This window comes from Rhipicephalus microplus, chromosome 8 (assembly GCF_043290135.1).
Source record: "Rhipicephalus microplus isolate Deutch F79 chromosome 8, USDA_Rmic, whole genome shotgun sequence".
Lineage (NCBI taxonomy): Eukaryota > Metazoa > Arthropoda > Arachnida > Ixodida > Ixodidae > Rhipicephalus > Rhipicephalus microplus.
In genome coordinates, this window is record NC_134707.1 from 30,011,845 (window position 1) to 30,039,387 (window position 27,543).

Sequence of the window (27,543 nt, forward strand, 5' to 3'; positions counted from 1 at the left end):
CCTGGGGTTCTTTAACGTGCACCCAAATCTGAGCACAGGGGCCTACAACATTTCCGCCTCCATCGGAAATGGAGCCGCCGCCGCCAGGATTCGATCCCGCCACCTGCGGGTCAGCGTAGTACCTCAGCCCCTATAGACCACAGCGGCGTGGCACACAGGAGCGTGTTGGTTTGGGACCAAAGTCCAGCGCCCCACTGGCTTGCATCGCTCGCCCAACGTAACTCAGAAGCGGTAGCTGCACCCCTTGGTTCGAGCTGGCAAGTTGTGTCTCCTATAGCTCCGAACTGCTTACAATGTGCTTGCTTAAATGTTTCTTCAGTTATGAACCTATACCGAGTAGTTTAGACCAACGTTTGCCCCAGGGCTGGAATTAGAGCAAGTGGCCAGCTGAACCCCTCGGATATAACTCAAGAGGCAGCACACAGGAAAACTCTTTTACGGCTTGAATATCAACGCTACAGTGATTCCGGTTCCGCGGACAAGCGCACTTTCGGTCACTTACTATCTTCTTTCTGCGATATGCCTGGACAGCGCCTCCATTTACGAAGTTTTAAAGTCTACCTTTAACGTTTTATTACCTAAATGTAGCGCGAATAACGAAAAATGACGCCATCATTTTTGGCGGTAAAACTTCAGGGAACGAGTTCGTGCAAGTCATCTACTTTTCATGGATTCAAACAGAAGTGAAAATTGTGTTTGGCACAAAAAGTTCATTTTTACGTGCGTTGATAATTATCGCTCCCCATGATTTTGCACTATTTCGATTACGTAATTTTTCGATATGAAACTTGCTGTGCTGTCTGCTTTAAAGTCTTTCTTCTTTACTTCTGCAGAGCATAGTAAAAGCTCGTTCTTCTGCACACATGTGATTTGCTCTGCTGCTTTAACCTATCTGTATATAGGAATCACTTTAACTGAGGGTACTTCTGCAGTAATTATTACTTTGGGATTATCGTCTCTAATATCTAATATTTATGTATGATAAACTTGTATTATTAAACTTGAAACTCCAAACCTGAATATTTTTTATATCAATGACGCGGACGGTACTGTTAAAAATAAATGCAGCATATCAATACTTCGCGGTATACTTTATGAACCACAATAACTGCTAATCGTTTGTTGTACGATACCTGATTGATTGATTGATCTGTGGGGTTTAACGTCCCAAAACCACCATTTGATTATGAGAGACGCCGTAGTGGAGGGCTCCGGAAATTTTGACCACCTGGGGTTCTTTAACGTGCACCCAAATCTGAGTACACGGGCCTACAACATTTCCGCCTCCATCGGAAATGCAGCCGCCGCAGCCGGGAATCGAACCCGCGACCTGCGGGTCAGCAGCCGAGTACCTTATCCACTAGATCACCACGGCGGGGCTATTGTACGATACCTCGACTGCTGACTAGCTGACTACAGGTTTATATGTCAGCGTTGTAACACCTTTCCTGACGTAACTAATACCGGGAGGTCCATAGAACGCCTGGTATATACGTGAAAATCCACACGGCCTTACGCTGCGAAGTTTAAACACAGGCAGCGGCCATATTGTGCCTTACCAACCATAGCGGGAAGTACTCGCCAAGCACAACCGCCTGCCGATTGAACTATACTGTTGATTCAAGGTGGCCGCCATGGAATTGTCACAAATGCTCTTGTCACTCAACAGGGGTCTACCTGCTACGTTCCCTTGTTTAGTGACCATGGTGCTCGACTACAGAGTTGAAGGTCGCGGGGTTCGAATACCGGCCGCGCAGGTCACATTTCGATAGAAGCAGAGAATGCATGCTTAGGTTTTGGAGCACGTTAAAGAGCCCCAGGTAGAAGAATCTTCCGGAGCATTCTACTACAGCATTCTTCTTAATTACGTCGTGGTTCTGGGACGCAGAACCCCGAAAATTCTCATTATTAGGATACCTCCCAATGGCCACACTTTATGGATGTACAATCGCGCTCAAAATTATGAGTTGAGACACCCTGGCTGTAGTTAAGGTGACCCCAAGCCCATACAGTGACACCGACAATTGGCTCCGAAGAAGTACCGACGAGAGAAGTGCTCATTTACAGTGTGGCGCCATTTGGAGCCCATACAGCGTGTTGCAGATCACATAAAGCGTGAATATACGAACCCATTTTCCACTTTTTTTGGTTCCCAATTTTAGCCGTACTCTATCGCTCAAGACGTCTGCGATCGTGGATTGGTAAACAGGGTTGGAATTCGAACGCCTCCCTCGTTTTTCGCGTCACCCTTCGTTGCGTTTCGTCAGGGTCACGTGACCAATCCCACCCAAGCGCTCACGCAACCCGCTCGTAGACCTACCCCTGCTTTAGCCGTCGCGTTTGCGTCAACTAAAAGCTTGAAGCATGCGTTAAAAAAGTGCGATAAGCTGCGCAAGCAAACCTTTAACGAAGACGACTACTGTACACAGAACGGGAGGCAGCCCCATCGGAGCCATGACCTCACCGAGGAAACACACCGGCGAACAAACACGGAGCTTGCAAAATGCTTCGGGCAATATCGCCACGCTATACTTTCAAACAACGCCGGGGAATCCCCGCGGGCGAATGTTACGTCCCTGCGATTTAGGCGACTCCACGCCGGACTATTTATACTGGGCAACCCGAATGACTACCCGCGGGGAGAGGCTATACCAGTTTTTCGAAAGCGACCAAAAAGATAATAATAGACAATATGGGTAAAAAAAAAACACAGCTCACCAGCGAGAGTACGGTATTTCCCCAAACAACCCAACAAATTACCAGAGAAAGGCAAAAAAAAAATGGTTTTACTCGACAAAGTACCTTCTCAAAAGTACGGAGTGTGAATTCACTACGCGAATGACCAAAAAAAAAAAAAAAAGAGACATACATCCTGTACTTGTCTACGAAGTAACAATAATAACTGGCGAGGGTTCCAGGCCCCAAAACAACGATAAAACAAACCCGTAATGGAGGGCTCTGGAAATTTCTATTATCTGATGTCCTTTAACTTGTACCTAAAACTGAGTATACGGACCTCCAGCGTTTAGTCTCTATGGAAATGTGGCCATCGCGACCGGAATCGGATCACACGACCTTCGAATCAGCAGTCGAGCCCCAGAACTTGACCATTATGGTGGGGACCAGCCTGGGAAGCAGCTGTAAGCGTCCTCTGGTGGGACGACACGACTACAATAGCACAGAGAGAGAGAGAGAGAGACCACATTCAGAGATAAGTCGACCTTCTACACGAAAGCACGCAAACACGCTTGCGCAGGAGGTCGTGCAAGAGCGTGCTCCCCTAAACCCCGACGCCAACTATAAAAAGCAGAATCGACGAAGCGTATAAAGCAGAAAAAAAAAGGCACCAGTTTTGCCGCAAGTGTCAAGCAGCGAGTGTGAAAGCAGCAAATGGCAATGTCGTGCGCAGTGAAGCGAGCACTTGACTACGTTATCCTGCGAACCTGGCGTAACTAGGCAAAACATAGCTGCAAAGACACACGGCCACTGAGGCAAAGGAAACGACCTTTGTGCTGTTTATATGAATTCAACGCAAAGCGTTCGTACAAAGACATAAACAGTCTCCTAATCCCTGTCGAGAAGGGTTACGCGCGATCACGTCCGCCGCCGGTCAAAGTACCCACGTCCTTCTGGAGCCACGCTGCAAGCACGCGAACTGCGTGTTAACTTTGCGACTGCGGTGTTTAAAAATAGCGTTCATACGTAGACGTTGGCGACTTTCTATATCATGCGCTAAATGCAGCTCCACGACCGTGAAACCTGAAGAAGTGCGTCCCATGGATGGGCGCCCAACCATTCCCGTTCGTAGAGCTCCCACGGCACGTACCGCCTACATAACCGTCGATGACGTCAGCGATTGAGGTAAGCACGGGTACGCCTTTCACCGGCACGAGCGGGATCTTGTTGGGTATACGATCTCAAACAGTGCGTGCGACATGCGCAACACTTCTCGCTGCGCGCTACTGCAAGCTCGAGATAACGAGTCGTGTGGAGCGAGTTCCATCAGGTTGTTTCTCTCCCAAGACGAAGCGCCGGAAATGTGGGCGGAGCAATCGTGCCCTTGGCGAGGCAGTGGCGCCCTCCGTGCCGGCACAGAATTTAGCCGCACGTTTCCGAAGCATTCTTAGCGATTGTAATAATTGCGTTAAATTCTGTTAATTATATTATTTAGGACGTCGCTCCTTCACGTTAACCAGGATTCGAGCATACATATAGCCTAGTTCTGCGCCTATATTGACACTTTAATTTTTAAGATCTTGGTTGAATAGCGAGAACGAGACGACGACGAAGAAGAAAAAGAAACACAGACCGGCGCTGTGGATGAGCGCGGTCACGTCACATGAGATCCATGGATGGTCAACAAGCCAGACGCCCAAGGCGACAGTTACTTCTAATAACATCCCTTATAGTTTTTCTGGTGTCATTGTCCATTAATTATTAACAGTATTGAGTAACAAGACAAAAAAACGAGCTCTTGAATTAACACTTCCCTTCACTCTTAGCGAGGATCTTGTTCTGGCCGACTTCAAGCCTTGAAATGGTATGCGAGGGACTATTGGTCAGCTCCCATCTCGTAATAAGACGACGTATATAGCACGTGTGCCAAAACAGGCAAAAAAAAAAAAGTGTACCACACTCACCGCATTGGCAACAGGTGGCACCGACGGACGCTCCCACGTTTAAATGCTCGTATATACCCTATAAAGTGAGCGGGAGGGATGACCGGCACCATAAGCTCAGCGGTAGAGCATCGGACGCGTTATTTGAAGGTCGCAGGTTCGGATCCTGCCGGTGGCAAGTTATCTCTCCGTTCACTTTTTAAGGGCGAAGCTCCTTAGGGCGTGGGCTGTGCGTCCCCTGTAGCCTGTATGTAGCCACCTCTAGTTTAGTTCTTGCAGTGTTCACTAGATGGCGGTACCGTCCCCTGTATGTAGCCACCTCTAGTTTAGTTCTTGCAGTGTTCACTAGATGGCGGTACCGTCTCCTGTATGTAGCCACCTCTCGTTTAGTTCTTGTAGTGTTTACTAGTTGGTAGTACTTGTAGCTGATGATGAAAAGATGCAAGATGTTATAAACTAGAAAGCGGTACTTGTAGTTGATGAAAGACGCGAGATCTTATAAAATAGGAATGATGTCACATATGGCGCGTGTCATTGGTTGAAGGCAATCGTTCGATTTGGTGCGGCGACGTACGCTAGGGGGAGCGATGTAATAAAATCGAGTGAGCAAAATGTACAGAGGATTCATGGTTTACCAGGTTTACCTCCGGAGCTTCGCCCACTCATCATCATTCACTTCGTGGATATGGCGGAATTTTTTATATCTTCACATTTACACTACAATTACTTATAATGAAATCCCCTGTACTTTCCCCGGCAATACAGTAAAAAAAAACATCTTAAGTTTACACTTTCGTTTACGCACTTAAATATACAGCGCCCGGGTAAAACAGTCTATCAGGAAGGCGCTCGCTATCGCGTCGGATTGGGAAAATGGGTTGGGGGTCTTCCCTAGCTTTATTCTCTTCTCTGACTCCGAGCAAAAAAAGTAACCGATGCTATCTTAGGAGTGTGGCAGCTTGGGCTAGTTGGTATGGCATGACGATAGTTATAACGCGAGAAAAAAACGACGACACAGAGACAAGAAGGACACGAAGGAAACGAGTTACAGCGCTCGTGTCCTTCGCGTCCTTCTTGCCTCTGTGTCGTCGTTTTGTTCTCGCGCTATAACTATCGGCTACCTTAGGGGCTGGGGCACGAGGGAATACCTTCGCAGGATCCTTATCGGCATTGTAGGAATCACATGTACCGGCAGGACACGTAAACACGCTAGAAGCGGCAGCGATTTCCCGGTGTGCACACGATCTTTTGCGAAAGACACAAAGAACAACCACCTAACACTCAAATTTACGAGTCGAGATTTCCAAAACGCATTCAACTAAAACGGAGAAGATGAAAGTAACAACTTTAAATGCCATCTGCGTTAATTAAGCTGCAAATCAACTGCACGTTTTGGAGACGGTTTCGCTAACTCTTGGGCTATAGGTCATCAATTACTGCTTTTCAAAGGGCGTCCCGATTCGAGCGACAGCGGGGCGGCGTTCGTGTCACGCTGCGTCATGACGACGCGTAATTGGGTGCCCCACTTTAGCACGCCGTATTCAGTATACGCTGGGTCCCAAACACGCAAACGAGGCAACACGGGGAAGGAATAGATGACGCTCGCGAAAAGTAAATAGGAAGTTGTATACGCGTAAGAGGGGTACGGGAATTATGAAGCAGAAAAACAGTATACATGTATGCAAGCTGTGTTTAATTGCATAAGCATGACTTTGCAAAACATGACTTGAAATTGCAAAACATGGCTTTCGGGTAAAACGTGTAGCGAAAACATAGAGCAGCAACGGGAAGCAAGCTAAACGAACATCATTCTGCATATTCTAGACAAATCGACCCATTCAGGGTATTTGCATTTAGTCTTACGCACATTAATTGAATAATAATAATAATATTAATACATATTATTATTATTATTATTATTATTATTATTATTATTATTATTATTATTATTATTATTATTATTATTATTATTATTATTATTTGGTAAGCGTAAAAGAGGACACAGATAACAGGGATAGCAGGCTGAGAGATGCCGCGGAGAAGAGCACAACACCTGCCGACTCTTTTGGGAGAAAGGGAGACAGGAAAGGAAGATAGGGAATAGAAAGAGGAACAATTCTAGGGCAGTGAAGAAAAAAAAACGGAGAAAAACGAGTAAAAAACTAAGAAAACCACGTATAAACGAGTAGCCAGACCAGTTTGGTTCACGAAAGCGAACTAAGCTCACTGCATGAATATAAGTTACACACTCACTAACAAAGACGGGGTTGTATGGAGATAGAAAAAGAAAAGGAGGAAGGCAGGAAGCTCTTAACCTGATGTTAAGACCCAGTATGCTACCCTGCACTGGGGGTTGGGGAAACGAGGGTGCAAAGAGAGATAGAGAAAAAATAACTTAGAACAAAACACGACACACACACACGAAAACAATTCACTCAGGCTCTTCCAGACAGGCCGCCGGTAGTTTGGAAGAAGCCCAGTATAACGCTTGCCCGGCCTTCTTCGGTGACGTTGGCTCCGGACGACGGCATAGTATTCCATCCTGTGACAAAGGACCCTTCGTTGGATATGCTGGTGCATCACATCAATGCCCAGATACCTGAGCTTTTATTAGAAAGCCGGCCCCCGCTTACCGAAACGACTAACACTGCAAGGCCCGACAAGTAGAGAAGAAAGGAAGGCACAGCGGAAGTGGCCAGAAAGGTGTTTCGTTTGCTTTTGTTCCTTCCGGATTTGTCGTTATGTACGAGGCACAGGACCGAAACGTAATTAAATGAGCTGCGACCCTCTTTTTCGTTAGCTATCAATCGATGTGACCCCGCGGTCTGAAACAGATGGCGGTCGGGCGAAAATACATAAATAAAAAGAACGAAGAAAGAAGACGCGCGCAAAAAAAAAAAAAAAAATGCGGGAGAATGCTTTACTTCTCTGGAACTTTCGGTGGGGGTACGACATTCTCCCCACCAAATTTTTCTATGCTTAATTTTTTTTCTCCCGTCCATATATCAAGTCGTGCAGTCACCAACAGACGCAAATGTAAGGCTGAAGCAGGAATCGCGGAATTCTATGGAAGCACCAAAGAAAGCATAAAAGATGATAGCACGGATGAAAAAATACAGAATAAAAAGAAAACGTAGAAAATAAATGGAAGTAAAAATCGATCAAGTCTTTTTTTTTTTTAATCGTACTCAGTAGAAAAGAAATATGAATAGACGCTGCCAAGCTCTGCGCCCTTCGATGCGATCGATAGATTCAGCGAAATTCACTTCCCACCCGTATAGATAGTTTCGCTCACGCACCAGGAAGTGGCGCCAGAAACTTCAATTATTAAAATAAATAAACAAGGCCGGGAAAGGTGAGTGGCGAGATTTAATACCTACGCTAGAGATATCTTGATGCATCCGCACAAAGCGAGAGCCCTTCCACTCGGGTATCGCATACGCCAGCCGGAAATAGAGTCGTGAGCTTCTAAGCACGATGAAATGGATGGAGTAGTCACGCACATCAGCCGCAAGTCAGTGGCGTGAGCTTTTGAAATCCCGAACAGAATGTGAATAGGCAAGATCGAGGTGCGGAGATCGCCGGCATAGCATATTAAATATAAATAGCAACGGACGTTACCGGCAGCATGCGTGCTGAAAACGAAGAGAGAGGGTTCTGGAACAGGTCAGGTGCGTCTTGGTACGAACGAGGTATTCCAGCAACCAGTTAACACGATTCGGCTAGATAGATATGTGGGGTTTAACGTCCCAAAACCACCATATGATTACGAGAGACGCCGTATAGTGGAGGGCTCCGGAAATTTCGACCACCTGGGGTTTTTTAACGTGCACCCAAATCTGAGCACACGGGCCTACAAACATTTCCGCCTCCATCGGAAATGCAGCCGCCGCAGCCGGGATTTGAACCCACGACGTGCGGGTCAGCAGCCGAGTACCTTAGCCACTGGACCACCGCGGCGGGGTTAACACGATTCGGTTTTTTTTTTTAAGGTACTTGAGCTTGAAACACGTGTTTGCTAGCGGAGTTGTTATACTTATATCGCACTGACTTATAGCCCTAAGGGGGGGGGGGAGGGGTTAGCCTGGAATTTTTCTATTTCGCACATGGATGTAAAAAAGCCCATACACGAACGCACGCATGAAAAACGTAAGTCTTTTTTTTTGTAAAACAACATGCTTCTTATGTTTTCTAAAATCGAACATGGCGACTGTGACGTATGCTGCTCAGTGCGCGGTTGAAAACTTGCTCCTTTATTTGAACAGCAGAAACACAGTTTCAATGTGACACTGAAAGGTACACTGGGCGATCTCAATGCCTTCTTATTTTTCATGTACACATCTGTTCTAAACACGTCAAAACGGCGCGCAAACAAAACCGAAACTGAAATTAAAATCAACCGAAAGGTGCCGTACTACACGCGGAGTAACATGAATGTGCGGAAGCCCCACAGACTTCAGTCCACTCCAGGAAAGAAAGAGTATTTGTGACTCCTTTCGGATAGTCCTGATTTGCCACGCATATGACTTAAAACAGGCACGTTGACTATATTGTGGGTCACACGACTCTCAGAAGAGTGTTTAATGACTCCCAAAAGAGAGTCATGCGTGACCAGAAGAGTGTTTAATGACTCCCAAAAGAGAGTCATGCGTGACAAGTCAGGAATACATGAAAGGAGTGAAATGACTGCTTTCCTGAGGGTGTACAGCCAAGATCAGATGGGTTGCAGTCAAGTCACTGCTGCAGCCACGTTAAAGCGGCAATATGACAGGACGTCTGATGACATGTTGATGACGTATACAATGCCATACGTCTTATCAGTACACCGCACGCTGGTTCCTTCGTTATCACGCCAAAGCAGGTTATTCGACGCGTGATTACACCGCCCTGACCTTACCTAAGACACCATGTTGGAGTCATGAGTGTCTACTGTCGCGTAGTAAAGACCCGAGCCCCAGTTCCTGGTCCCTGGTTCGTTCCCGAGTTTCGGCACCAGAAATATTGTAGCATAACAAAGAGCCGCGGTCTAGATTCAGCACTTCATGTTTTCATTTTAATGCTCGTAGCCGAACCTTTTCTTTCTATTCTTTCTATCCCGTCCTGCTGCCACCCGTACGTCATTAACATCCATGGCCATCATCATTGATCATGACCACCAGCACTGATGATGACCATGAGCACTGATCATGACCATCACCACTGATGATGACCATACCCACCAATGATTACCATACCCACCAATGATGACCATACCCACCAATGATGACCATACCCACCAATAATGACCATACCCACTAATAATGACCATACCCACTAGTGATGACCATACCCACCAGTGATGACCATACCCACTAGTAATGACATTATCCAATGATGATGACCATCACCACTGATCATCATCAACATCAACGACATCACGTGAAAGCTGGCCAACTAAATGCCGAAACACCGCCAGCCAATAAAGCTTTTGTTTGTGCCCTAGCTTTCCATTTTGCATCTTCTTCGTACCGTAGCATCCGCTGTTTCTGCCGGCATTGCCACTGCTTTCTGGACAAGTCTTGTTGCATTGCGATAGACCACGTGCTTCACTCGTTGCTAGGGGTCTCTTTCCATCCCATCCCTTCATCCGGGTATGGAGTTCCAAGGGATTATCGCAATGCGAATCACGTTTTTGACCGAAGGGGCAGGACACCTCCCGAGTGCGAAGCACTGTCGCATCAACGCCGACGACCGACACTTTTATTTTGTATTCTTTCTACGCAACAGCGACCGGATCTCGCAATTTCGTACGGCCGTTTCCTCAGCGATACGCGACGTTCATCCATATTGGAAGAGTGCTCGCCCAGATACGCATCCGAGATCGAATAGGCTGATAAACTAGGTCCGGGCGAGATGTCTACATTTGATAGCGAATGACCCGTGAAAACAAAAGGCACCAAGAAAGACGACATCCATGTCTACGCTGCCGCGGATTTATCATCGTTTACCATCCGTGTCACCAATTCGCATTCTTACAACGTTAGTGTGGGTATGTATATGATAGGAAAGGTTAACTAGGTTTGAGCAAAGATGTCTAGATTAGATAACGAATGAATCAGGCCACAAAAGGCGCCAAAAATATTATAATGATGTCACTGCTGTCCAAAGTTTTCCCGGGCCGACCGATGCATTGCTCATCCGTGTACGAATAGCGCGCATGATCAGATAAACAGATATGAACTCGACAAAAGAGAACGCGAAATAGATCATAAATCACGTGGTCACGAAATGAAAGAAAAATCTATTAATACCAGCACATTACCGCTTCATACGGCCTAAATTTCATAGCGGAGGCAACTGAATTTACTTTAGGCTTTCTAACGATTGGGGTAAAGAAAGAAACGATATGGACATGGCGTGCTGTTGTTTAGTTTCATTGAATGATTTCATTTTTTTTATCGTGAATCAATCTGGACTCACCTAAGCCTTACAACGCTCCGGGCGCGCAAGACGCAAGGTGGTGGCGTCAAAATGCGAGCTGTTTGCTACGCTGAGTAATTTTCGTTAAAAACGCGAGGCCCGCAAGTCGACAAGCATCTTAATGCGCTTTTTAAAGCTTTCTCGATGGCAACGCCAGATAGGCGTTATGCGAAAATTATTCGGCACTTTTAAGCCCCATCAGCAGACTTCATGATGCGGAATGTAAGCAAGCTCGTTTAGGATGCATGCTTGAGACCGGGACGTGACGAGAATCACTTCGATAAAAAAACAATACAAAAAAGACAAAAAAAAGAAAACAGCAATAAACACCTGCTGTTACGAAAACTCCATTAAATATGAGCCGATATGCAAACAGACGGGGCTGTTTTAGACTTCTTGCGAGGTTGTTTGAGGCTCTTGTACCTCTCAATGCGATAACAACCTTTAATGTGATAACAACAACGTGCCGCTATGTATAGTAGACAATGAATTGCGTTCTTATTGTGTTGTAGAAGTGTGAGTATCTGTACTCAGTGTTGAAATTTTGTATCCCCCCCGCCCCCACTGTAATGCCTTTGGGCGCTGCGGGTACTATGATAAATGAATAAATAAATAAATAAATAAATAAATAAATAAATAAATAAATAAATGCTTTACTCATATACGTTGATGATTATAGGCGGTGTAAACTAATTTACAATGTACTATCGTCAGCAATACAAGATGGAACTCGAATTCAAATTTATGATACGATCACTTTAATTACACCGATGCGAATGCGACGCATGTATTGTTCCACATACTTTCCCGCTCGAGCATCTAGCGTCATATGGACACTTTTGCGCCTGCCAACTGCATTTAGCCGCAAAGATTTATAACAATTTTCCAGCTAATATTGCTTAAGTTCACATATACGTATCTTTCTCAATGCAGCGTCCCGCTGCAGTAGTCAGAGAACCTCGCTCGCACTAATCTGTAGCTAGACTAAAGTATAGGCACGATAACCATCGGTCATTAAGCGTAACTATCTCGATTCCAGAAAAAGGCGAACGCGTGAGGTGGAGACAAAATCAGGTGGGTAGATGCGATGGCCCTCCTGAAGTGACCTGCACATGTTTTTTTACGGATTCTGGTTGTGTATTGCTGTCAACAGCAGCGAAAATAATAGATTCACCCGATGGCGTTTCGAACTGCGCACCGAGACACCAGCGGAGCTCACCACTAGCAAGCACCCCTTCAGGCAGCGGGACCGGTCATTTGCCCACCCCTTGATGACGCCCCGGAGAATTCCCACAGCTACCACACTTGTCAGCTTCGCGCAAATGACGGGATCGCGTGGTTTTAGCAATCGCAGTGCCACGACGCGAGTCATAAGAAAGAAACGCTGGAAACACGGAAAAACAGAAATGATCCGTGCATTCTTCTACACACTCATGTGGCTGGTCATGAGGCTAAGAGTAGAAGTTCCTAATGTCAATAGACGAGAAAAAAAGAACAAAAGAAAAAAAAAGAAACAAGTTCACTTGGAAAAGAGCAGGTCTGGCCGCGACCATCATGAAAGTTTTCGCAACTCCAGTAACTTTCCTCCCAAAGGAAATGAACAAAACAAAGCAAACAGAAGACGATCCCAAGGCAACGAGAAATAACCCGACGAGCATCTCATGCTACAGTTTTTTTTGTTTTTTTTTTTCCTGGAGCTCCCGAAAATACCGCCGTCCGGTACATGCTTCAACATTACCTCCATCAACCCGCCATCTTCCCTTCCTCAACCCCTTCCTTATGTCTAAAGAGAGAAGAAAATAAAGAAGCAGTGCCAAAAAGCTCCCGGGAGGATTTCGGCACAGCACGTACCAAGCTCCCCGGTCACACGGTATTCCTTCTAAACCCCCCCCCCCCCCTCCTGATTTTTTTTACATTCAAGGCTGTTCCCTCTAAGCCCATAATCACGAGGCGAGTAGATAAAATGAAACGCTTTGCGTTGTCAGCTGGGACCTGCGAGCCACATTTCAGCAAGCCACTGCGCAGTATACGACGCAGAAACTAGTCACGCGTAAAACGCGTGAAGCTTGATAACGTTTACCCGCAGTACCAGGTTAGCGAGCCCAAGGTAAGTACTTACCTTATATATATGCGGGTGTTTAGGTAAGAAGCCTTGATAAAGCCCTACACAGGCGGCACATGAACAGGTTATTGCAGGCGAGGCAGGGAAGGGCTGTTAAGCGTGAACGTACGATATCTACCTGTTAAAAGGGAAATGAAAACGAATGCATACATTTGCGATGGGAGCTTACATTTATCGCGGCGTTTTGTAAGTTCGCGCCCGTTGTCTCTGATAAGACTAACTAAACGAAGCACGGCTGAGCGAGCTACTAAGCTAATCAAAACGCTTTCCATTATCAAAACAACGCTCCTAGAACTATAGCCACCTCGCCAGATAAAAATACTTTAGAGATTAAACAAGTTTGTTTACACGTATATTGCGATATGACGAAGTGCAATACGAAGCGTGCACAATGCTCGCGCGGTATATACGCAATTTATCGTTTTTTTAAACAAATAAATCCGACGGACAGTTAAAGCAAGAAAAACTTGGGGAACACAACTTGTGGCCCCCTAACAGTGTTGAAATGCTCTCTGTTAAATTAAAGAAAAATTAAAATGGACGGAAGATTCTATTTGTTTTCGTCCCCTTTACTTTTTACACTTGTGCTTTCCTTAGATGAACTGCCCCTGCGTTTTATTAGTTAAAATAATACAAAACGAGCCCCTCTGTGCAATGAGCAGATCACGACCACCATTCCTCGGAGAATTTCCAGACTTTTGTAATGTATCGAGTGTACTTCACGCGTTTCTATGTTTCACTCGCGTGTCATACGCCTACCCCAAAGTAGTGCGCCAGAGCGGTACGGAGGCTGTAACTGTTCACCGAACACTTAAATTTTCTTTTTTAATGTCGGAGTAAATGAGTGCGGTGAAAGCAACGAAATTCCCGGCTGCAAATCACCCCTTTTCAAGTAAGCTGTACCACGAGTGAGCATGCATTCATGCGCGTCTTATTGAGTCAAATTTCCCGATAATGCCCGATTGTTAGACCGAGGTAGTTAATGAAGCCACTGCTGCGCAACGGTGTGGCCACTCTTGGGAGGCCTATGTTAACAATACGGAGATGCCATCAGTACCGTAGAGAAAGAAAGAAAAAAGTTGTCCATGTGGCTCAAATAATTACCTATTGCTTAGAAAGTACCGAAAAGTAGTGTCATACAGTTCGAGATTTCGGTTTATCGAAACAGTACTCGTCATTTGGTGAGGGGGGAGGTGCTCGACCAGCCTCTCCCAAATGACGTCTACAAACTCGTCCACGTGCAGAACCTGGCGCTATGGCTGACATACGCCCTAATTTTAGGAGTAATGCATACAAAAGAAGTTAAAGTCTGATCTCCCTACGAAAGATTTTCATTTCGGATATCAACAGAACGATACGCCAGCAATCCACAGTGGATCGGCACACATTCCTCGTGGCCACCATCAACTGTTGACACTGCGTCTAGAATCGGCCTACCATACGCGCGCATACCTGTCCCGAAGCGAGGAGCAAACGGCCCAAAATAAAGTTGGTCGGCAAGACACCAGGCGGCGCCACTTACCCAGGGGAGTCCTTGGAGAGTCCCTGCGAGGCGAGCACGATGTCGGAGAACGAGGGAAACACCTCCTGTCCATCGAGGCTGCCCTGGGCCGACTCCGTCTCGGGTCGCTCCAACATGAAGGTGGTCTTCTTCAGGGGAACCTGGATGTTTGAAAAAAGAAAAAAAAGAACAACATGGTTGATACCTCCGTCATAGGAACCGGCAGGACACAAATGAAAAATGTGTCCTTAAAGAAGGAGTTCAACGTTTACAGCAAACTGATATAAGAGAGCTTCTGCAATATCGATTGGTATTAGACAGCTGTAGCACCGCTAAACGTAGATGCGTCCTCGTCGAAACTTGGTCGCACATCTCCACCCCGACGACTCAAGTTCATCATTAATGAATAAACAAATGAGTGCGGTCATATATGCTTGCGGTAGCTTTCGTAGTTAACGGTGAGAGCGAAACCAAAGACAACGATGTGACAGCCAGGAGAGCGTGACTTAGACGGACACTTGTTCATTCATTTTCACTGTAACTCTTAGCAGATGACGCTTGCAGGAGTTTAAAGTCCTAAGACCACGGTATAGTTATGGGGGACGCCACAGTGAAGGGCTCCGAAAATTTCGACTACTTGGCGTTCTTCAACGAGCACTGATATTGCACACTAGACGGGTATCTAGAATTTCGCCTCCTCCAAAATGCGACCACGGCATGGCAGATCGCGTTAAGCTAAGACAATAAACAACCCTCTAGAAAGGTTGGTCTAGCGGCGTGATCTTGTCTGCAGTTATTTTCCGACGAGGAGGCTCACGGAACACAAAAACATGCGTTAGGACACACGTACCAAGATGTCAACGCCAGTAGCGGATGGTAACCCGTCACCAGCCAAACACCACGGCGCATACCGGAACACTTCAGACACGCTACGTCTACTGACACGAAACCGTAGCAAGAGACACGGTTCACGCCTTGTGTACACGTGCAACTCCACCCGTGAACTGGGCGGTGTTTGTACACAGCTGGCTCCGTTCCGCCAATCTATCTCGGAGACGACTGGCAGCTGTCGCTAAGATTGCGGCTCGCAGCAACGATCTTTACAGCCAAGAGCCTGCAGCCATCAACGCGAGAGGCCCTTAACGAAATACAAATATGGAACAATTCTCTGGAGAACAACATGATCACACTTTTACATTTTTTTTCGCGATTTTGTTTAACGCAGGATACTTCGGCATATGTGCATAACAGGCTACACGGACAAGTCTCTTCGCTTCCCCGAATTCATATTAATCTTATGCATTATTCAATGAAAAAAAAAGCACCAACAAAGTCAGAACTCAACATTCCCATGACAACCGCGCGACGTATGCCAACACCCTCTGTGATCCATTCTACGAATCCATGACTCAGTGTTAACTCTGGAAGCCACGCGAATACTTGCTAGACAGTCACGACGTAATGTGAACGCGAGTGACGATGTGGTAGTAATGTCGTGTTCGATGAGTAAGAGTCATTACAATCCCCGCCTAGCGGCTACTAGCATCTGTAATTGCGACAAAACTCTGCGGATCGTCGGCTTGTGTCCACGTGGAGAGGGGAAACTGGACACAGTGGACGTAAACCAAAATAGCGTGGCGATCAGACGGAGCAACTGCAAACGATGAGAAAATTAGCGGGAGAAATCAGACGGGAAAAGCGCAAAGAATAAGTTGGGAGAACTGAAGTTTTGTCGATAACTGTACAGAGATGTCACAATCATGATCCCCTTCTTGAGTCGTCGTGATTTCAAAAAGAACGGACTGTGTGGCAATTTTTCAAAGCATAGTTCCGAAGAGGATGCCCCTAAGGATCATGATAATTATCATAACCAGTGGTATACGCGACAATCATGCCTACATATTGGGAGTCGTACGGCCGCCATCTGCAGTGTCTGCCACTATACTATTAAAGAGAACACAATCAAAGCGAATTTCCATTTGGTGAAAATAGCACGCATGCAGCAAGTGTATTGTGGCCCACAACTTTAAAAGACGGTAGTCTTTCTTGGGATTCTTCAACACAGAAATTTTAGTCTGTGTCTGTCTGTCCAACGATTCAGCCGCCTGGCGATAGTTTTAAGCCCCTGCTCAACGACAACCAACGGCAAACCACCTTGATCTGGTGACTGCGCGCTCATACTTCTGATCATTGTCAATAAAAGAGGCAAACATTACACATATTTGAGGCGCAGCATCAATACGTAAGCATTAGAATGTGTGTATATTCAGAAAGTGCATAGATACAGAATTCTAAAGACCGAGTTGTTTAGTGCGCTACGGTGACCCTGCGATACGAACGAAAAGGCGGGTGCTTAGTACCACTTCGCTAAAACTAAAGGTTTAGCTAAAACTAAAGTCCCTAGAAATAACTAAAGTAACGCCATCCTTGTCAGTGTGCAAACTCCTCCTCTCCTCCATGCTTGGTAGCCTTGGTAGTGCAAGCACCACCTTGTCTGTCTTCGATCGCTAGTTAACTTTAGCTTCCACGATAACACCGGCTTACCCTCCCCTGTGCACCGGGAGAGGATATGCCTGCGTCCGTAGTTCCCTGCTGAGCGATGTAGGGGCGCTGCTGCAGCTGCTGAGAGAGGAGGCAGATGCGAAGGGGTGCGGTTAAGCTACATTAGTTTTTTTTTTTTTTTAAGGGACTTTAGCTATAACAATACACTGCTGCCACCTATACCAGCAGCTTGCTCACACTATTGCCAGATGACGTCAAACCTCACGTAGTCCTCACCAATCTTCTCACGCTGTTTCTCTCTCTCTCTCCAGCAGAAGATTATCGTTTTTCGACGTCCTTTGCAGAGAAACACGCAGATAGGCGGCCAATTTTTAAACTATAAACTGGCTTGTAATTCCAAAGGTAAGAATCACTGAACTTTATTTTCACCTTGCGCTGATGATTACTCTAACTAGCGTCGCCTAGGTGTGTACCACTGCTGATTCATTCCAGTCGAAGTTAATAATTGATTCGCACAAATGATGCAATAAACGGCGCATTCCTAGCGCCGACAATTTAGTATCTCCGTTAGTCTACAAGAATTTACACATCTGTCGAGTTTAAAGCGACAACGCACTTCATACATTCTAAAAAAAAAAGGACGGGGGGGGGGGGGCATAATGCCTTACACCAACTTTCCTGCCCTCATATAAACACCATGCCTTCAGGGTTTGAGAAAGCATTGTTGGCTGGATGAGGTATCTGCCGTTTTAACCTGAACTTCTGCAGGGCATCTATAGAACACGATTTCACTACAGTCATAACACTTGGTATTACCACTTGCAGGGAGGCAACAGAGCTATACGTGAAACGCTGGCCGTTAAGAGACCATCATAACAGTCCGATACGGAAATCTCTCACTGCAGCGAAGAACACCATTTGCGAACGCGTCCCACGCATGGCTCGACCATTTTCCGTAACGAGCAAAGAGGCGCCTAAAATGACGGAATCGATCGGCGCGCGTATAGACGCTGAATGTTCAGCGATACAATGTGTTTTTTTTTATTGCCCTTTACCAACTTCATCAGCCCATCTCCTGAGATCATTTGTCAAATCTCAGTAAGTAAAAAGATGTAAGATAACATGACGGCCATTCATGGACATAGTATTTTGAAACTGATTTCCCAGGCTATAATCCAATCATACAGGAATGGATTCACCTTTTTCATGGAGTGCCGATCCCTTTAGAAGAAGATAGGCAACGTTTGTCGGCAAGGAATTTCGGTTGATTGAGCTTTGCGCTGTCAGCACAGACGTTGCCGAGTTCATAGGTGATCTTTTCAACGCGGAGAACGTCTAAACAGCCAAGCGTACGAAAGAACATACACATTCAGCATTTCCGCTAACTTGATGTAGAAAAGGGCGTTAGCGCATTGCTGCGCTACCACGGACGATGGTAGCCAGGGGGCTACGGCAAAATTGTGACGCGTCACCTGACCACAATTATAATGAAGGCAGCTCTATGAGTGGATGAGAGTTCATCACATCTCATAAGCTGCTTCAAAAAGATCTAGCTCACGTCGTGAAAAACGTCGCACTGGAACACTAAGTGCACTCGTGTATGAGACTAAGACAGCTCAGACTAACTTTTGCCATCATCATCGTTCACTTAACGACACCAGACAGACATGCGCAGGGCACCGGCTCGTCTTGAAAATGTCCAGCTGTTAGAAGGCACCGTGTTCGCAATTATATACGCTGATGTCGTAAATTGCGCTCCGGCACAGCACAGATGGAGATAACAAGGCACTCCAGGAGGTAATTGCAAAAGCCGCGAATCGAGACGTGTCAGCTCTGCGCGACCAGATGGCGTCACTGTTCCAGTTGTCGCAGAGCGCAGTAAAGCTACGTGATAAAAAAAATACAAGTGAAGCGGGGGTCTTTTGGCACGTAAGGCCCACTCTGGCGCGCTGCTTCAGCATTTCCGCAAGGATTAACCAATCGTTAGTTCATCAGCATACTGCAGGCGGGCAATCTGACGACGCATTATTGATAGTAGAACTCGCTGTTGGGCTTGTTGGTACATGTCTGAATTAGAACCACACAAAAGATTAAAAAAAACACAGAGAGCACGGGCATTATCAACAACATTTCATAAATCGATCGTAGTTTATCTCGCGAGAAAAAAAAAACAATATGGACAGTCTCCCAGGCTAAAAGCTTGACTGGCTCGTCCCTGAAGACATTTACAATGTCACAGAATCACGTTCCTCGTACAAATACGCCCATCTGATCGTATTTACAGCGTCTGTTGGTAATGCCATAAGAAACAATTAAAGTAGGGATGGCACATCAAGTTACAAGACTACGTTATCATTTTTCCCCCTATGTGTTTGTCCTGTTACAATATAGAGCGAAGTGTTTCCAACGAAATCAAGTTGCACAAAGCTTCATGAGATGTCGCTACTAGCGTACGTTAAGTCCGGTATTGCGCAACGATCATAGCGTGTATACAAAGATTTCTATCAGGCGCACTCGTTTACCCTTAAGTAATGCCCCCTCGGTTACATCACTCCAAACACCGGAACATATGGTAGCTATACAAAATCAGCAACTCAGCTAGTCGGTTCGTGATCTGGGCATTTTCGAGCGCGATTAGGGGCAATCCGAATCGAAATTTCTGATCACAATGAACAATGTTGTAGACCAACGATGATCATTTCAAACTAATTTTGATCGAGTTTGGTGCAGACGTCAGTAAAATCGCGATCACTGAGCCATACCTCGATATGCACATACCGATCGTCTTGATCCTTATTGGGTCTGCTCGCGCATAAAGGTCACCGTGTGACCCCGGTATTAACTAATGAATAGCGCGGATTCCACGAAGGACATGGAAAAAGCAATGACGAACATGTATTGAGCACCATGTGTTCTTTCTCAGTTCTGTATCTGCGCTACATGGTATTTTAACATTGAAACAACGGGTACTCCTAATAATAGTAGTATTAATATTAATAATAACTGTGCCGCTTTACGTCCCGAAACGACGAAATGATTACGAGAGACACCGTGGAAGAGGGCTCCGGAAATTTTGACCATCTGGTGTTCTTTGTCGTGCGCTGCCATCACACAGTACGAGGGCCCCTCCCATTTCACCTTCACCAAAATTCGACCGCCACAACCAGGATCAAACCTGCAACCTTCGGGTAAGCAGCGGAGCATCCTAGCTGCTGATCCACCGAGGCGGACACCGGAACTACTATAGACACGTTCCGAATGCCTCTACAAAAGAGAGCGATCGCTAGTGGCGAGGCCTCGGGCATGCAAAGACGCGGGTCCACTGCGTTTCTAACCCCCGTATTCACAAACGCTCCTCGACTCGACTTTCACCCTTCACTTGACAGAGTTGAGCACTGCGCCACCACTCGGCTGAAAATCACGCTGCGCTACTCAAGAATCTCAGCAGACTATAGCTGATATGCAGTGACTTGCCGTACCTAGAGATGGCGCTACTGTCAGCTTTCTCAAGTGAAGGGTGAAGCGTTGAGTGAAGGGAGGTTCTAAAATACGGGGGTAAATCTCCCTGCCACCTCGAGGAAGACTCCCAAGGGCATGTAAGAGGTGCCCTCAACAATACTTCGGGGCGCTGCGCAACTGCAGGAACAGCAAGAGACCACAACTGAAGCGGCGAGCGGGGCGCCGCGTAGCGGACCGAGTCGTATACTGTGCTGCAGGACGCGTTGTGTACATATATTCATCCGGATGAGACGCCGGTGCGTGACGGAGACGTACAGCTCGGCAAACTTCTCGAAGACACGCCCTCAAACACCGCCGTTACTGCTCAAGGTCTCCAAGCAGTGGCACACTATCATTGCGCCCTACATCTCGAAACGAGAGTGGGATATTCCCGCTGCTGTATCAGTGCCATACGGTATCAGTCGACTCACCTTCACAGATCAACGCAAGTTCAAGAAGAAACCGCAGTATTATATCCTATGTAACGGGTCATTCAGTTTTTTTTTTTAATACCGTGGAAGCCACTTGCTTTCATTGTTCAACAAAGCACAGAAGACAATAAAGGGTTGCTACGTTATACTCCCTGGGCGTAACTTCCTTGGTTTTAAAAAGGTTTAGCGAGCGTTGAGCCGCAGCGCCATGAATACTGTGAACTAGTATATACCATGAACTCGAGGTGGTTAAATGTGGGAAGTAGACACGACGCGCAAGCCGTAAGAAAGTGTGCGTGTGCCTCCTCTCGTTCAGTCCTTGGAATGTCCGCTGGATGGCGGTGCTTCTATATGAGGAATATATGACGAAAAGATGCGAGATGGTGGTACTTGGAGTGTTGAATAGGTGGACGAACGGACACGCAGACAGATGCATGGACGGACGCACGGATGGCTGCACGGACTGATGGACGCATGGACGGACGCAGGAGCGGATGCATGGACGAAAGCAGGGACGGACGAACAGGTGAACGTGCGGACGAACGAACAGACGCACGCACGGACGGGCGGATGGACGCATGGACGGTCACACACAAGGAGGCATGAACGGACGGAAGCAAGAACGAATGGACGGACGAAAGCTTCGCCCCACTCTCCATCATTCACCCCGTGGATATGCTGCCATTTTTTTTTTCTAAACAACACGGTAGCGAACGTTCAAGTTCTTTCATAAACCTTTTTGAGAGGACAGTGCATTCATGCTAACATTTTGTACTTTGTAAACTTTGTAAACTTATGCTGAGTTGACACATTTGTTCTTGTATTGAAGAACTGGGAGTAAATTTGCGAAAGCTCGACACGCCTTTGCTTAGTTCTCTGCAGGTGCACAACTTTGTCACGGATGCCCTGCCATGGTGGTCTAGTGGGTCTGGCACTCGACTGCTAACCCGAAGGTCATGTGACCAAATCCCGGATGCATGTTCCATGGAGGCAAGAATGTCTTGAGGTCCATGTACACAATTCAGGTGCGCGTTAAAGAACCCCAGGTGGTCGAAATTTCCGGAGCACTCTACTACGGTGTCTATCACATCGTGGTTTCTGGACGGTGAAACCCAGGTAGTATCATTATATTTACCTTGTGACGGCAACTATTCTGTATGAGCAGTGTAGGCAGCATTACAAGCTTCTAAGAGCGTCTTGTTATGTAAAATTAATAATAATAATAATAACATTGATTTGATTATTGATATGAGTGTTTAACGTCCCAAAACCACCATATGATTATGAGAGACGCCGTAGTGGAGGGTTCCGGAATTTTCGACCACCTGGGGTTCTTTAACGTACACCCGAATCTGAGCACACGGGCCTACAACATTACCACCTCCTTCGGAAATGAAGCGGCCGCAGCCGGGATTCGAAGCCGCGACATGCGGGTCAGCAGCCGAGTATCTTAGCCACTAGAGCACCACGGCGGGGCTATAATAATAATAAGACCAATGACGTTTTTTTCCCTCCCATGTACACAAACCCATGCCCTTTTCGAGAGAAAGTTTCCCAGCACGAAGACCGACTGCATGCAAACGTGTGCCCAGTTCCTTTACCGCACACTCAAGGGGGCGGTCACGCGTAACCCTAAGAAAGGGACCACCGTTCCGCCAGTTGCACTTCCCTACAAGCGCGCGCGCACGCGCGGCCATTTTGTTTCCAAACCGCTTTTGTGCGCAACGCGTCGAGGCGAGACGAGACTACTGCAGCGAGCCGCGTGGAACGCGCGTTTGTTGTGGAAGCGGCGCCAGCGACGATTGACCGCACCCTCGCAATGTGCACGCACAGCCAATCTAAGCGCAATGGCACGCGCCAATGGAAGAGTCGCACACTGAAACAGGAGGCACCGCCATTGTTATGCCGACTGGTTTCCTTATTTATCGTAGCGAGATGAAACAGGTTACCAGTGAGGCGATGACGTATACTTACGCGGGGCAATGGGAACAAAAAAAAAAATACCCGAAGCCATCGAGGAACGGCTTGAATGAATACGATTCTATGACCAATGAAGCTCCCGCTTTGTTAGACTGCCATTTTTATTCAATGGTGATCCTTGACGTAAGATTTTGTAGGCACGAATCTAACCACTGAGCGAACGATAACTCTTCATTTATTATGCTACACGTTCAATCTGTTTGCAAAAAACGAAGCGTCTCAGGCAATTGCAATGCTGTATATCAGTGACAAGAAATGTATAGCTGCACACGAACCAGTCTTGGAGGGCAACATCAAGAAGCCAGTGGACAATTGATGCATGTCAAGTGGTCAATACACTGTTTGGGCAGCACGAAAATTCGCAAAAACGCCCAGCTTCGAGACGATAGCGCTGATATGTCCACAAGTCGCAGGTTCTTCGCAAAGGAATGGTGTGTCGCATGAGAAAAGTCTTGCGACCAAAGCCATCCAGGACAGGTACAACTGATGTCAGGAACAGCTAACCCCCTCCACAACAGCCAGCCTCAGTTGCCAGCATTTTCAGCCATTGATGACCTCCCCTTTAACGAGCCGAATATCATAGCTCGATAATTCAGTAGTGCAGTTGCTGCAGGGGGTAGGGTGAAGGCCTAGTAATCTGTCGAGATTCCACATAAGACTACAGGCAGAGTAATACCGGTTTGCGATGAAGCCCAATCGTGATCAAATTCCAATGCAGCGATTGGTTCCCTTATGCATCCTGCCTAAAATAGCCAACCACGATCAAGAAATATGACCCGCCTCCGACTCAATCAAAATTGACCATGTGACACCAGTAAGAGCTAATCCCTAAGCAAAAGACATGCCGCAGCCGTGTGGAGACTGCAAGCTAACATTTTCTAATCTATCACTATTCCATGTGTGTCTGGAGCAGTATGCTATTACATCTAATGTCAGAAGCCAGCCATCAAAGCTGCACCACATAACGTGGGTTTGTCTTAAAGAGCTCAAAAGAGGTAAAAGGGAGGCCCCATCGCTGAAGTTATGGCGACGACACCGCTGTTCAAAGTTAAGTCGGTGCACAAGTTAAGAAAGCAAGAATGCTCGAATGTTCTCGGCCACATAACGGTCTCCCGCACTTTATGCTTGCTTCTTGCCAAATACAGGGCGAAAATGGGAGCTAACAGATGGAAACAACTTGCAGCAGAACTTGCATAAAAAAATAGGGACAACATACACGTTTACACAACTTCTGTTGCACTTCCTGACCAATAAAGTTTGTACTCACTCACTGGCTACTGCGAAAGCCCCAAGGACAACGCCGCGAACGAGAACTTCCTCGGCAGACGGCTCCTAACGATTGTGCTTATCACGTATCGTGGAGACAGACAAGAAAACCAGCACGCATACCGTACAAACAGGTCAACAAACTGACAACAAAGCATTAGTTCGCAAGAAAACAACAATGCTGTTTGTTTCTTATCCTCTGTATGACGTCACCTCACTTTTTTCTCTTAAAGGTGCAATAACGTCCGCACTAAGTAGCCTAAGCGATCAGAATCACAGGGCGGTCAGTTTATTGAAAGAGGTTAGAGGTTACGAAATTTGTGCAACCCTGAGACGCCGTCGCTGCGGAAAGAAGCGGACGAGAAGGTCAAACGGTGAGCAAGAATAGAACAGAGCGGCAAGAAACAATGCAAGAAACACTGGGTTCTACTTCCAGAGACGCGGCACATCAGCCTGTACAACAGCGAGAGAGGAAACCCAACCTGACGGTGTTTGATGCAATTACTCATGTCAAGAAGCTGGCCTGAGCTTCTTCAAGCACGAAATTTCGCCCCATTGAATGCAGTGGTCTGTAACCTTTCCATGGCTCTAGCATGGCTCAACAACCACCGAGTGCTTGGAATACACAGGAAGACATTCTCGTGTATCTTACTTTCCTGGAGTTGTCCACACCCCACTTTTGGCGCAAAGCAATGTAAGAATTGATTCACTGTTAAACACTTACACAAATTTCGTTCAATTCGCTGCTCTTGGCGCACGGGTTTATGCCATGACATTACTACTTCAACAACCACTTCCTTGTTAAGGTGTGGAGGAGCACAAAATCATTGCCATAAACGCGCGTGCGCTGACGCTGCAATTCGTCCTACAGATCACAACGAATTCAGATGACAACTGAACTGGGCATGAGCGCGGTCATAATGGTTGCCAGATCTAACCTCCACTCCTGGTAAGGCTGACACGTTCGCTGTCTGGGAGACATATTACGGAACGGAGCATCAAACTACAGAGTTTAGTTGGCTCTACCGAGCGCAATTTACGCCAAATACAACGCGCTGTCGTGAAGTGAAAGAGACGCGTTCACAAGAGGGCGGATGTATCTTTCCATACCTTTCCCGAGAGGTACACACTCCACAAAGCAGAGCACGCCAGCCGCACAGCGCCTACAGGGTTAACGGGGCGACGTCGAAAACGGCTACCAAGTGGCGCTGGCGCAGCGGCGAGCTTGTCGACGTATACATGTATAGTATATAGACACACACGCCACAAGCGGCGCGCGGGGCATGACTTTTCGCTTCGGAAACGAAGCGGCGGAAGCACCGTACGGTATACTCACTCACCCTTTCCCCCATCCCTCCCCCCGTCTCATCCTCGACGTTTTTTTTTTTATTTGTATGTTCGCCCCATTGTTTATTTCGTTTTGCCAGACGATCGTGTCCCTTTTCTGTTTGCCGTTTTCGTTTCCTGTCAGCTTCGGGCGCCGATGAACGGGAAAACAAGAAAGGGGGAGAGGGGGAAATCCTCGACACGTGGTCGCCCCCCCCGCTACGTACTATGACAGCCACGCATGGCGTAACATACGCGGGCGCATACAGTGCCCGGCGAATACACACAATGTGCAGCACAGGCGCACGAAGAGGGACGTAATGATACGCGCGGTTTTGCATCCCAAAACCAGGACGTGATTATGAGAGATGCCGTAGTTGAGGGGTACGCAGATTTTGACCATATTGGTGTTCCTTAACGTGCAATTACGTCGCACAGAACACGGGCTTTTATAGCATTTCATTTTCGTCGAAGTGCGACCACCGCACAGTCGGGAGCGAACCAGCGACCTGCGGGGTCAGTATCCGAACACCCTATAGCCATTGATCCCCCTTGGCGGACTGCACGTACAGAGAAAAAAAAAATCTATGCGAGCATCTCGACCAGGCAGTAGTCCTTAGCAAGAGAGTTGACAGGTTGCAGCCGCAAATTATAGACGCAAGTAAAACAACCAATATATATCATGAAGGACAACAAAAAGACACACCAGGCATTAGGACCAGAGGGGGGTGGAAGAGTGCTTATATCCCTTACCCATCCCTTGACCTTTTCGTCCTTTTGATCTGATTTGGTTGTGTTTTAGAAACGAACCACTCATGAAATTATCAGTAGGTGGGCGCAGAAGCCTACAAAGGCTCATCAAACCTCAGTGTGCGGGAACAAAAAGACACCTGCGCCGTAAGTATTCTCATACAAAAAATGAGAAAATTTAGCAGTAATGTGAAACCACATATTTTTAATACAATTGGGAATGGAGAATACACATCGCTCGTGGAGCAGCGCAACGGTCTAAGCAGACCCAGTTTTTACAGGCTTCTCTGCATTCAACTTGCTTTGTGAACGAGATGTCTGCCAGAAACGGACGGCTGCATATCATCATCACTTGTACACACAGAGCAGCCCGAAGCAAACTAGCAACCTTTCTCCAAACCCTGCAGACCAAACATCACTCGAAGCCTCCAGCATAAAAAGGGAGCACTGCGAGGCATCCTGAGCAAAATAAAAAAAATGGCAAGGAAACCAAGCGGACAAAAAAAGAAAGCGACCCCCGCCTCGGATAAATAAATGATGAACGGTGGTCCCATACAGCCGGGGAAACTTGTTTGCGCATAACGACAACCGTTCAGGAGAAGCGAAGACCCCGACCGTTTGAAAGATGGTGTTCGGCTGGCCTTTCTTGTCCCTCCGCTCTCGCACAACTCAACCTCTCGTGTGACGTCATGGGCATCTTTCTTGCGACCCTTAACCGCTGTACAGTTACTTCCTTTCCTCGTGCGCAATCTAGCAGTCTAGGAAGCTAGCCAAGAATAGCCAGGTCACAATGGTAGCGCGGGCAAAGCCAACACGCAGAAATAAGAGTGCATGTACGCTCGCTGAAAACTGCGAATCTGAATTAAACGGGTAGATTTACTTCTGAGAACTGTTACTCACAAACGCCGAATGGAGTAAAATAGGTCACTTACTACATAGGAAACGGAGTGAAAAGTTCCTTGAACTCCAATCTACTATACTGCCTGGTATTGTCCACCGGTCGGCTCGTATGCCGGTCTGCTCTGCTGGAATGCATCGATGATCTGGTTCTCTGGTACGCATGCAGTATGCTGGTACACTTGTCCGGTA

General features: G+C 46.8%; 1 protein-coding gene across 6 annotated transcripts in view; it reads right to left on the reverse strand.

Annotated features, from left to right (window-relative positions):
- LOC119165290 (uncharacterized) overlaps positions 1 to 27,543 on the reverse strand; it is a 205,031-nt gene that overhangs the window by 48,951 nt on the left and 128,537 nt on the right. For all 6 annotated transcript variants that reach the window (XM_075871420.1, XM_075871423.1, XM_075871418.1 and 3 more), the window contains exon 27: positions 14,723 to 14,862. In XM_075871420.1, the coding sequence (XP_075727535.1) occupies positions 14,723 to 14,862 (140 nt within the window). The remainder of the gene's footprint in view (positions 1 to 14,722; positions 14,863 to 27,543) is intronic.